The 13,675-nt window shown below is 44.8% G+C and overlaps 1 protein-coding gene across 3 annotated transcripts in view; it reads right to left on the reverse strand.

The window, feature by feature from the left end:
- TLE2 (TLE family member 2, transcriptional corepressor) overlaps positions 1-13,675 on the reverse strand; it is a 238,579-nt gene that overhangs the window by 29,226 nt on the left and 195,678 nt on the right. Inside the window, exons 1-2 of one of the 3 annotated variants that reach the window (XM_077270820.1) lie at positions 11,273-11,421; positions 7,920-7,992 (exon numbers count right to left, since the gene is read on the reverse strand). In XM_077270820.1, the coding sequence (XP_077126935.1) occupies positions 7,920-7,943 (24 nt within the window). In that variant the 5' untranslated portion in view covers positions 7,944-7,992; positions 11,273-11,421. Of the gene's footprint in view, positions 1-7,919; positions 7,993-11,141; positions 11,422-13,675 lie in introns of those variants that run through there. The other 2 variants (XM_077270831.1, XM_077270842.1) reach the window with 2 other exon arrangements.

Raw genomic sequence — 13,675 nt, forward strand, 5'->3', positions numbered from 1 at the left:
AGTCCTATAGGGATGAGTGTGGCAGCGGTGTAATGTATTTCTTTGGAGCCGCCCGCTCCCGAGTTTCTCGCACTGCACTCGCAAGTGTGACCTCGGCCTTATAGAAATCACAGGATAGAAAGGCTTGTTAATGACATGTAAATATTTAAAAAATGGAAACAAACTTTATCTCAATTTATTCAGTATTGAGTATGAGCACCATACAGAAACACACGTACTTACAAGCCATGGATGCCATCGATGAGGTTACTAATGGTTGTCCGAGGAACGTTCTGCCACGCTGAATGCACTTGGGCAAACAAATTATCAAGATCCGCTGCTGGCTGCTCCCCTTTGCAATTGCCAACCAATGACGTCTCAGATTTTGTGCTCAATGGAAGGCAAGTCCAGAGACTTCAGGCCATAGTAGCATATTTAGACCTGGCATTATAGTGTTGAAAAACGGCTCCTGGGTCACATTGGAGAAATGGCCGTACCATTAATTCTATGATCAACATCACTGAAATTTGTGTCCAAGAGCATTCAGCTTGGCAGAACATTCTGCAGACAAGAAAATAAGTCTATATACAAAAACGAACACTGATATTATTATATGGGGACCATATAGTGGTGGATACCAGTCCTGCCGACCACAGAGATCACAGTACAGTTTTAGATGGTAACTTTCAGCTGATGTTCCTTCTTATGGTGTCGTCCACTACAGCACCCGGTACCCCAATACTGAGCCGCCGCTGCCACATGTCCTACAGCACCTGCTGTGTGGTTCAATAATGGCTCCGCTTACTGCCCAACATAATATTGCCACCACTGTGCCTTTTACATAGTAATAATGATTCCTTTCTGCTCTCTAGATAGTAAAATTCACCATTAGAAGATACCAATGCCCTGTGCTAGTGCCCTCCACATTTTGTCCCTAAAAAGTAATAACACCCCATATTCAACTTTGATGGTCACAATACTCTGAGTGCCCACTTAACATTTAATAATGTCCCCTGAGTAGCCCCCATGTACAGCTCAACTATACACAGTATGATGATCCCACTGCTCCCCTATACACTGCATGATGTCCCCACAGCTCCCCTATATACAGTATGATCCCACTGCTCCCCTATAAACTGTATGATGTCCCCACTGCTCCCTTATACACAGTATGATGAGCCCACTGCTCCCTTATACACTGTATGATGTCCCCACTGCTCCCTTATACACTGTATGATGTCCCCACAGCTCCCCTATATACAGTATGATGAGCCCACTGCTCCCCTATACAGTCTTATCATGACAGAGCTCCACTATAGAAACTATAATGCTCCCCTATATACAGTATAATCCCCCCCCCCCCAAACAGCTCTACTATGCGAAGTATAATGCCTTTACACAGCTCCCTTATACATAGTATGGTGGGCCCACATCTCCCGTACATACTGTATAATGTCCCCCACAGTTCCCCTGTACACAGTATAATGAGCCAACCGCTCCCTTATAAACAGTATAATGTCCCTCGCAGCTATCCACAGTATGGTAGGCCCACAGCTCCCGTACACAATATGATGTCCATTAGAGTTCCCCTATACATTGAATGATGTCCCGACTGTTCCCCAAAAAACACAGTGTAATAGTCAATAGCGTTCTGACACCATGCGGCGCCCGAAATGAGAGTCACACTGCCAGGAGGAAATTAACTTTTTTCCTCCTGGCAGCCTCGCTCTTCCAGTCATGGGGGCGGGGCTGGCATGGTTTGTCACAGCTCTGTGTATAGAGATTGGCAGCTGTAACTGCACCCCTGACCCTGATTGACAGCCTGTTCAGCACCCTCTACCACTCGGTAGGTTTGCTACTGGTGCCCGTATAAACAATAATGCTTCTTAAGTGCCCTCTTGACATTTAATAATGTCCCCCCATGTACGGTAACAGTGGCCCCAGCATCGCTGATGTGAGCAGGCGGTCATGTGACGACTCTTTCGGCTTCTCTCAATTCTCTTCTATTGAGAAAAAAACAACCCTTTCTAGTCGACACATGCACATAGCAAACATGTGGTCGCATGACAGCCTGATAACGCCAGTGATATTGGGGGCTCATGACAGCAGGCACACCCTGTTACGATTTGGCAGTCTGCTTATTATTAAAACACCACTCTAGCAGGGTTTTTTTACCGCTGGAGTGGTGCTTTAAGCGCAAGTAGTAAGTACTGGAATTTATAAAAAGCCCCCGACCTCCCCATCCCAGACAGTAACTATTACATGTGATGGAGTGCATATACTCTCACAACAAAACAGTATAATCAGCCCCAGAGTGCCTTGTAACACCTCCCCCACATAACTACCATCCTCTCACATTCTACCCCCAGGGCCCTGTCGCCCCTCCCCCACAATACCCCAATCTTCTCACATTCACCCTCCAGTGCCGTCTCGCCCCTCCCCCACAATACCCCCATCCTCTCACATTCAACCCCCAGTGCCCTGTCCTCCTTCACCACTTCAGGCACCACATAACCCCCATCCTCTCACATTCACTCCACAGTGACCATGACATGCCTATCAATCTAACACATTTTATCCCCACTTACCGATGAAGTTTGCAGCAGGCCCAGGAAGTATCTGAGTGCAATGCAAGGTGAGCACTAGGACCCAGCGTGCCTGCCCTGAGCCAACACCAGATTGCACAGTGAAGAAAATGGCAACCTGGCAAAAGCTCCTCAGGTCAGACAGCACCATACAGTGCAGGAGGGAGACTCTGCAACTGGCCACTGTGCTAGTCAGCGTGCAGAGTCTCCATCACACAGGAGCGGGCATTTTAGGCTATGTGCACACGTAGAATGGTCCTCTGCTGATTTTTCCGCAGCGGATTTGATAAATCTGCAGGGCAAAAACGCTGCGTTTTTGCTGCAGATTTATTGCGGTTTTTGTGCGGATTTCACTGCGGTTTTACAACTGCGGTTTTCTATTGGAGCAGGTGTAAAACCACTGCGGAATCCGCAGAAAGAAGTGACATGCTGCGGAATGTAAACAGCTGCGTTTCCGCGCTTTTTTTTTCCCACAGCATGTGCACAGCGTTTTCTGTTTCCCATAGGTTTACATTGTACTGTAAACTCATAGGAAACTGTTGCAGAAATGCTGCGGATCCGCAGCAAAATCCGCATCGTGTGCACAGAGCCTTAAGGTACCTTCACACTAAGCGACGCTGCAGCGATAGCGACAACGATGCCGATCGCTGCAGCGTCGCTGTTTGATCGCTGGGGAGCTGTCACACAGACCGCTCTCCAGCGACCAACGATGCCGAGGTCCCCGGGTAACCAGGGTAAACATCGGGTTGCTAAGCGCAGGGCCGCGCTTAGTAACCCGATGTTTACCCTGGTTACCAGCGTAAAAGTAAAAAAAACAAACAGTACATACTCACCTGCGCGTCCCCTTCCTGACACTGACTGAGCTCCGGGCCTTAACAGCACAGCGGTGACGTCACCGCTGTGCTGTGCTTTCACTTTAGGGCCGGCGCTCAGTAAGTGTCAGGAATCAGACGCTGGGGGACGCGCAGGTGAGCATGTACTGTTTGTTTTTTTTACTTTTACGCTGGTAACCAGGGTAAACATCGGGTTACTAAGCGCGGCCCTGCGCTTGGTAACCCGATGTTTACCCTGGTTACCAGTGTAAAACATCGCTGGTATCGTTGCTTTTGCTTTCAAACACAACGATACACGGCGATCGGACGACCAAATAAAGTTCTGGACTTTATTCAGCGACCAGCGACATCACAGCAGGATCCTGATCGCTGCTGCGTGTCAAACTAAACGATATCGCTATCCAGGACGCTGCAACGTCACGGATCGCTAGCGATATCGTTACAAAGTTGTTTCGTGTGAAGGTACCTTTACTGCTCTCCTGTGCTGTGTTCTGCCTCAAAGAAGTGGCAGTGGCTCCCTGTGGGCCCCGGCCCCCCAGTGGCAGTGTCTCCCGGTGTGCCCCGGCCCCTTCTGCCCCCTCAGTAGCCATGCTACGGAGTCCAAAGAGAATGGTTTTAAATTGCAATAGATGCAGAGTAATTCACATGACAAGTAAAATGTCCTATTAAGCAGGATAACACTTATCACTAACAACAAAGACTTTGTTTCAAGATTAAGGAAGATGCCAAAGCAAACAAGGTAAGTATGTAACATCTCCATACCACATAAAGCTAGATAGGATCCTAGACAAACCCTAATCACACACTGTGTGGCACATTAAAGGCACAGCATGAAGACCATACTAGCACCCCATAGAGACATGGCGTCTACACAGCCAGGCCTATAAAGTGAAACGTCCATCAGTCAACTGGTAGCAGACTATTTGCACTATACCATCTAACTTGCAGCCCTAAAAATCAGGCCTCCAGCCTTTTTCATGCATGCCATCATTATTTGGTCTCACATGATTTACTGTGCCCGAAGAGCTTGCATTGTAACACACAAATATATTATACGCTGATTTTGGTGCATATGAAAGTGACACCATATGCACTGGAGAGACAAGCAATACAGCCCCCAGAAAATGATTTTGCAGGTGGTGGCCACAGACAATTCCTCTCTCCTTCCTGACCGATTCTTCTCTAGTTCTACATTTTGCTAGAGACCTTGTCCCTACTTGTAACATGAGGCAATGCCTGCAGGCCATTCAGGTTGCCTAGGTAGTCCAGCTCCTCCAGGATGGCACATTCATACATGTTATCACAAGAAGGCTTGATCTGTTCCCAAGCTCAGTCTCAAGAGGACAAAGCAGAGAGAGCATGGACAGTTATACGAAATGAGGTAGACAGAGCTCCAGAAGGGCAACTGGACCGGTATCTGCTACTTTATGCGAGGAGAACTTTTAAAAACTATTAGAGTCTTCTAACATAACTTCCAGTAGACTACTGGTGTGTATATTTCTCAGCAAACTGTTAGAAACACACTCCTTGAAGGTGGCAATAGAGCCCAAAGTCCTATCGTAGGACCCATACTGATAACCAAGGAGTGTGCTACAGAACACCAAAATTGTTGTTAGGTCTACCACTGGCACCCCGTTACCTTAAGGCTGTGTGCACACGTAGCAGATTTTTTGCTTTTTTTCGCTATAAAAACGCTATAAAACCGCGAAAAAAACGCTAACATTAAGCATCCTATGTAACAGATTGCAATCCGCATTTTTTGTGCACATGCTGCATTTTTTTCCTGAGCAGAATCGCAATCCAGAAAAAAACGCAGCATGTTCATTAAAATTGTGGAATCGCGGCGATTCTGCACACATAGGAGTGCATTGATCTGCTTACTTCCCGCACGGGGCTGTGCACACCATGCGGGAAGTAAGCAGATCATGTGCGGTTGGTACCCAGGGTGGAGGAGAGGAGACTCTCCTCAACGGACTGGGCACCATATAAGTGGTAAAAAAAAAGAATTAAAATAAAAAAATAGCGATATACTCACCTTCGGGCGGCCCGACCTCCTTCAGTGGCTTCCGAGGTGTGTGTGAAGGACCTGCGATGACGTCGCGGTCACATGACCCGCGGTCATGTGACCGCTACGTCAATGGAAGGTCCTGAACACACAGCATTAGGAACGGACGCCGCTGAGGTGAGTATAACCTTTTTTTTTTATTTTTTTTTATTATTTTTAACATTCTATCTTTTACTATAGATGCTGCATAGGCTGCATCTATAGTAAAAAGTCGGTCACACTTGTCAAACACTATGACAAGTGTGACCAACCTGTCAAACAGTTTTCCAAGCGATGCTACAGATCGCTTGGGAAACGCTAGCATTCTGCAAGCTAATTATGCTTGCAAAACGCTAGTTTTCTGCGGGTATATGCATGCAAATTCTGCATGCGATATACCCACGGCAGGAGGCGCAGAATTGCCGCGGAAATTTCCGCGGCAATTCTGCAACGTGTGAACTTAGCCTAATAAACGAAAGTAGGAGCACACTGAGCACATGTGACAGACATGGAAGTCTAGAGACAGTACGCTGCAAGTAATGGTGACCAACATAATCTTGCATGAGCTGTTTGGTGGTGGGTCAGTGATGGTCAGGAGTGCCACCATTAGAAAGTCACACAAACCTCCATAGGTACATTGACTATATTCTCAGTCACTGACAGTCCTTACACTGATACATTGGACCCTGGGTCCCTTCTGGTGCATTCCAGCCCCATGTGGTGAGGGGGTTTGGAGCCTGGTGTAGGTAGTTCCTGGATGACAAACATTACAAACATTGACTAGCCCTCACGCTAACCAGATCGGAAACCACTGGCACATTATGCATCAGACAAGCCAAGCCTGCAAAGTAGTGCCAAAGAAAGTCTAGGAACTCAGATGTCCTTATCCAGATCTGGCAGGAGATCCTCCAGGACACCATCTTGAGGTGTCCCATCAGGAGCATGCCCAGACATTGACAAGACTGCATACAAGCCAGCCATATACATACTACTAAGTAACATTAGGGGTTTGTGCACACATCAGGATTTCTTGCAGAAATTTCCTGAAGAAAACCGGAAATTTTCTGCAAGAAATCCGTTTTGTTTTTTTTTGCGTTTTTTTCCCGTTTTTTTCGCATTTTTTTAGCATTTTGCAAGCGTAATTAGCTTGCAGAATGCTAAAGTTTTCCTGGCAATCTGTTTGACAAGTGTGACCAACTTTACTGTTTGACAAGTGTGACCAACTTTTTACTATAGATGCTGCTTATGCAGCATCAATAGTAAAAAGATATCATGTTAAAAATAAAAAAAATATTAAAAAAAATGGTTATACTCACCCTCTGCAGACAGCCGATCTCCTCAGCAGCGTCCGTTCCTATAGATGGTGTGTGCAGGACCTTCGATGACGTCGCGGTCATGTGAGCGGTCACGCGACCAATCACAAGACAGCGACGTCATCGCAGGTCCTTCACACACACACACACACACACACACACACACACACACACACACACCATCTATAGGAACGGAAGCGGCAGCGTGCACCTGAGAGGCGGGAACACTCCGGGGGCCATCAAAGGTGAGTATATCACTATTTTTTATTTTAATTCTTTTTTTTTTACCAATTATATGGTGCCCAGTCCATGGAGGAGAGTCTCCTCTCCTCCACCCTGGGTACCAACCGCACATGATCCGCTTACTTCCCGCATGGTGTGCACAGCCACATGCGGAAAGTAAGCAGATCAATGCATTCCTAGGTGTGCGGAATCCCCGCAATTCCGCATATTTAATGAACATGTTGCTTTTTTTTCCGCGATGCGATTTTTTCGCGAAAAAAAATGCAACATTTGCACAAGAAATGCGGAATACACTTAAAATAATGGGAGGCATATGTAAGCTTTTTTTTTGCGTTTTTATCACGTTTTTATAGCGGAAAAAACGCGAAAAATACTGAACGTGTGCACATGGCCTAGGAGTTGCCATGTTGAAATTGTATGCATGATTTCAATCTTTTCACTACGATTTTAGGACAGTTGGTTGATTTTGGTTCACTTTGACATGTTATTGTTTCTCAACAAATTGCACACAATATATTGATTAGAGATGATGCAGCCATTGTTCCTGATGCTTGCAAGAGATGTAATAAGGTACCCGTATACAAGAGTTATTTTTGGATACCTCAATCCACAAACACATAGCTCGGCCAAGCATTTATGCATTTTGTGGAGAGGGAAGAATTCTGTGCACCACTGGTGTCTGCTTATTTCTGCTGAAAACTAAAGGATTGGGTGTTTAAATGTAGCCTGCCCGGGCCTTCTCACATCTGTAGGGTAAAGTCAGGAGCCCCTCATACATATTAGATGGTCAGCTGTTTCGGCCAGCTTTAGTCTAATGCGTATAGGGGCCTTTACACAGGAAGAATACAACCAAGATATGGAAGTTGAAGCAAATATACTTATCCTTCACCATAATAACAACGCTATGTCACAATGAACTTACTGGTGGTCTGTTCTGTGGAAACATCTTCACAGGAGGTAGTAGGATGTGTCGCAGACTAAAATACGGACCTCTCCTGCAAAAGAAAAGAAAGCAGATGAGACATACAGCGAGTTAAACTCCTCAACCAATCTGCATCAAACATTACACATCGGAAGCGCCCCCATATTTTTTTTTTTTTTTTTTTTCAACACAGTGTTACAGCTCCCTAGCACTTACCATTCTCAAAATACTACTACTACTACTACTCCTACTAATAATAATAATATATTTAATAAAATTTTAGCGTGAACATCACCGGTCTTGATGAACTGGCTTGGAGGGTGGGAGGTTGGAAGAAGTCTGACAAGAACACAGAAGCCAAGATGGTGGCAAACACACAAGGACAATTTACTACAAAATGTAAGATCATTATGCCAATGAGGCAGATACAGAACCTGGTGACAGGTCAGGTAAATGGTGTACAGAGGCTCTGTAATAGCTTATATTGATATCATTGTTTGGGTATACACATGGGCTAATAAGGACCTGACCATCAATAGAAAACAGCGGTCATCCAAGAGTTAATGACACGTAAGGTGGGTCCCACGTATGATAAGCAAAGTAGGACCAGGTAAGGCGGGTGTCATGTATAATAAGCATGGCTGTGGTGTCAGTAAGCCAAACCCTGACCCCACAGCCCTGCCTCACTGCTGAGGATGTACATAAAGTGCAGCACAGATTAATCTCCACTCCGACCTCACAGCCCTGCCTCACTACTGAGCCTGTACATAAAGTGCAGCACAGATTCATCTCCGCTCTGACCCCACAGCACTGCCTCACTTCTCAGCCTGTACATAAAGTGCAGCACAGAGTCATCTCCACTCTGACCTCACAGCACTGCCTCACTACTGAGCCTGTACATAAAGTGCAGCACAGATTCATCTCCACTCTGACCTCACAGCACTGCCTCACTACTCAGCCTGTACATAAAGTGCAGCACAGATTCATCTCCATTCTGACCCCACAGCACTGCCTCACTACTGAGGATGTACATAAAGTGCAGCACAGATTCATCTCCACTCTGACCCCACAGCACTGCCTCACTACTGAGGATGTACATAAAGTGCAGCACAGATTCATCTCCACTCTGACACCACAGCACTGCCTCACTACTGAGCATGTACATAAAGTGCAGCACAGAGTCATCTCCACTCTGACCCCACAGCACTGCCTCACTACTGAGCCTGTACATAAAGTGCAGCACAGATTCATCACCACTCTGACCCCACAGCACTGCCTCACTACTGAGCCTGTACATAAAGTGCAGCACAGATTCATCTCCACTCTGACACCACAGCACTGCCTCACTACTGAGCATGTACATAAAGTGCAGCACAGAGTCATCTCCACTCTGACCCCACAGCACTGCCTCACTACTGAGGATGTACATAAAGTGCAGCTCAGATTCATCTCGCCTAACAGCTGAGATCTTCAGATCAGGAACAGAACATACATTTATAGGACATTTCAGAACTTTCCCAGATTACTATGAGAACATGCACAGCACATCCTGCATTGTGTGACTGTACCCAATGCATTATATATTTTAGGAGTCGGTCCATTATATACTGACTCCATAACCCTGACAAGTACAGTAGGATCAGGCTAGGCAGGTGACACGTATGATAAGTAGGAACAAGTAAGACGGGTGCCATATATAAGTAAAATAGGATCAGGTAAAGCAGGCGCCACTTATGGTACACATTGTAAGCCTGGCATCATCACGTAAGGTAGGGATCACACACGGTAAGCCTGGCATCGTCACGTAAGGTAGGGATCACACACGGTAAGCCTGGCATCGTCACGTAAGGTAGGGATCACACACGGTAAGCCTGGCATCGTCACGTAAGGGAGGGATCACACACGGTAAGCCTGGCATTGTCACGTAAGGTAGGGATCACACACGGTAAGCCTGGCATTGTCACGTAAGGTAGGGATCACACACGGTAAGCCTGGCATTGTCACGTAAGGTAGGGATCACACACGGTAAGCCTGGCATTGTCACGTAAGGTAGGGATCGCACACGGTAAGCCTGGCATTGTCACGTAAGGTAGGGATCGCACACGGTAAGCCTGGCATTGTCACGTAAGGTAGGGATCGCACACGGTAAGCCTGGCAGTCACGTAAGGTAGGGATCGCACACGGTAAGCCTGGCAGTCACGTAAGGTAGGGATCGCACACGGTAAGCCTGGCAGTCACGTAAGGTAGGGATCACACACGGTAAGCCTGGCAGTCACGTAAGGTAGGGATCACACACGGTAAGCCTGGCATTGTCACGTAAGGTAGGGATCACACACGGTAAGCCTGGCATTGTCACGTAAGGTAGGGATCACACACGGTAAGCCTGGCATTGTCACGTAAGGTAGGGATCACACACGGTAAGCCTGGCATTGTCACGTAAGGTAGGGATCACACACGGTAAGCCTGGCATTGTCACGTAAGGTAGGGATCACACACGGTAAGCCTGGCATTGTCACGTAAGGTAGGGATCGCACACGGTAAGCCTGGCAGTCACGTAAGGTAGGGATCGCACACGGTAAGCCTGGCAGTCACGTAAGGTAGGGATCATACACGGTAAGCCTGGCAGTCACGTAAGGTAGGGATCACACACGGTAAGCCTGGCATTGTCACGTAAGGTAGGGATCACACACGGTAAGCCTGGCATTGTCACGTAAGGTAGGGATCACACACGGTAAGCCTGGCATTGTCACGTAAGGTAGGGATCACACACGGTAAGCCTGGCATCGTCACGTAAGGTAGGGATCACACACGGTAAGCCTGGCATTGTCACGTAAGGTAGGGATCACACACGGTAAGCCTGGCATTGTCACGTAAGGTAGGGATCACACACGGTAAGCCTGGCATTGTCACGTAAGGTAGGGATCACACATCATAAAGTTAACACATAGGAGTTCATCAGTACACACATGTAGCTCGCACCCTGTCCATAACAATACACATTACTGGGGACCCTCAATCACACCCACTTATGAGTCTACGGCCCGGATGTGCCCCCCTATTATGTGCAGCCCCCCCAGACATGTGTCGTCCTTTCCTGGCCTCCCAGTCTCATCCCCAGGTGCCCACCCGGGGTGTATTCCGGTCTCCACACGTCTCCCGATACTCCCATGGCCTCTATATCCCTGTTCCGACCACCACCTCCGACTCCTTTCCCCAAATTACCTCTCATCCCATACCCTGCGTCCTCCTCTCCAGCAGATCCCTCCCTCGACCACCACAGGCCTCTCTCTCCCTGTGCACCCCAGCCACACAGTAAGACCGAACACTCGCCCCCAAATATCCCCGGCTCTCACCGGGCCCCGAGGTAGGAGGAGCCAGTGTCCGGTCTGGCCCAGTCTCCCGGTGCTCGGTGCAGCCCCTCCCTCCAGCTCAATAAGCAGCCGCCAGCTCCACGTGGGTCCAGGCTCCTGCAGGCTGCCCAAGCGAGCTTCAACCAATCAGAGCTCGTTTCGCCCCACGTGGGTATCGCTTTTTATTTTCAATTGGCTGCGTGTAACATAGCTGCCAATCAAGCGAACCACAGACTCATAGCTGGTTAACCCTTGAGTCTCCAGACCTTATCGAATGGTAATTTGTTTTAACCCCTCACTGTTCTCGACCCTGTCGGTGGAGGCATTTATTAACAGACCCCCCCAAACCCCCCCCCCCCCCCCACAACAAACACAGACACCGACACAGCCAAAAACTGAGGGACAATGAGATTTTACAGGAAACCAACATCGAAGGGGCTATTTTGTCATGTGATCACTATAATAATAGATATTAGATATTAAAGGAGAACTCTGTATTTCACTCTGTAAGCTGCATAAGTGTGATTATTAATAATTCTCAACATTTTGTATAAGGTATAATTATTAGAAACTACACCTCATGCGCTAGACAGACATACAAGTGCTTCTCACAAAATTAGACTAAAATCATTAACAGAAATAAACTCGTGAAATAGATCACTCTGTAATGACTCTATATAATATGAGTTTCACTTTTTGCATTGAAGAACTGAAATACATTTTTTGATGATATTCTAATTTTGTGAGAAGCACCTATATGTATTCCTATTTCCTACTATTCACAGGGTTTGGCAGTGCTAATGTGCATTTGGTCCTGCCAATAAAGCTCATTTGAATTAAAAAGATAGATAGATAGATAGATAGATAGATAGATAGATAGATAGATAGATAGATAGATAGATAGATAATAGATAGATAGATAGATCTATAGATAGATAGATGATAGATAGATAATAGATAGATAGATAGATAGATAGATAGATAGATAGATAGATCTATAGATAGATAGATGATAGATAGATAATAGATAGATAGATAGATAGATAGATAGATAGATAGATTTATAGATAGATAGATAGATGATAGATAGATAATAGATAGATAGATAGATAGATAATAGATAGATAGATAGATAGATAGATAGATAGATAGATAGATAATAGATAGATAGATAGATAGATAGATGATAGATAGATAGATCTATAGATAGATGATAGATAGATAATAGATAGATAGATAGATAATAGATAGATAGATAGATTTATAGATAGATAGATAGATGATAGATAGATAATAGATAGATAGATAGATAGATAATAGATAGATAGATAGATAGATAGATAGATAGATAGATAGATAGATAATAGATAGATAGATAGATAGATAGATAGATAGATGGGATAGATAGATAGATAGATGATAGATAGATAGATAGATCTATAGATAGATGATAGATAGATAATAGATAGATAGATAGATAGATAGATAGATAGATAGATAGATAGATGATAGATAGATAGATAGATGGGATAGATAGATAGATAGATAGATAGATAGATAGATAGATAGATAGATAGATAGAACTATAGATAGATGATAGATAGATAATAGATAGATAGATAGATAGATAGATAGATAGATAGATAGATAGATAGATAGATAGATAGATGGGATAGATAGATAGATAGATAGATAGATAGATAGATAGATAGATGATAGATAGATAATAGATCTTTAGATAGATAATAGATAGATGATAGATAGAGAGACAGACAGATAGATGGGATAGACAGATCTATAGATAGATAGATGATAGATAGATAATAGATAGATAGATAGATAATAGATCTTTAGATAGATAATAGATAGATAAACAGATAGATAGATGGGATAGATAGATAGATAGACAGATCTATAGATAGAAAGATGATAGATAGATAATAGATAGATAAATAGATAGATAGATGGGATAGATAGATAGATAGATAGATAGATAGATAGATAGATAGATAGATAGACAGATAATGGATAGATGGGATAGATAGATGATAGATAATAGATAGATAATAGATAGATCTATAGATAGATATTAGATAGATAATAGATACATGGGATGGATAGATAGATATATAGATAGATAGATCTTTAGATAGATAATAGATAGATAAATAGATAGATAGATAAAGAAGAAAAAAGGAAGGCAGCGCTCAATATGTATTTCAGGTGAAAAGGTGGATTTTATTCAGACCCACATAGTGTGGCGACATTTCGACTCACACTGAGCATATTTCAAAGGTCTGAGTAAAATCCACCTTTTCACATGAAATACATATGGAGTGCTGACTTCCTTTTTTCTTCTTTATGGAATTTGGGCAAGTATAGGATGAATTGCTGGGGAGTCCTGAG

Source organism: Ranitomeya variabilis, chromosome 1, assembly GCF_051348905.1.
Source record: "Ranitomeya variabilis isolate aRanVar5 chromosome 1, aRanVar5.hap1, whole genome shotgun sequence".
Lineage (NCBI taxonomy): Eukaryota > Metazoa > Chordata > Amphibia > Anura > Dendrobatidae > Ranitomeya > Ranitomeya variabilis.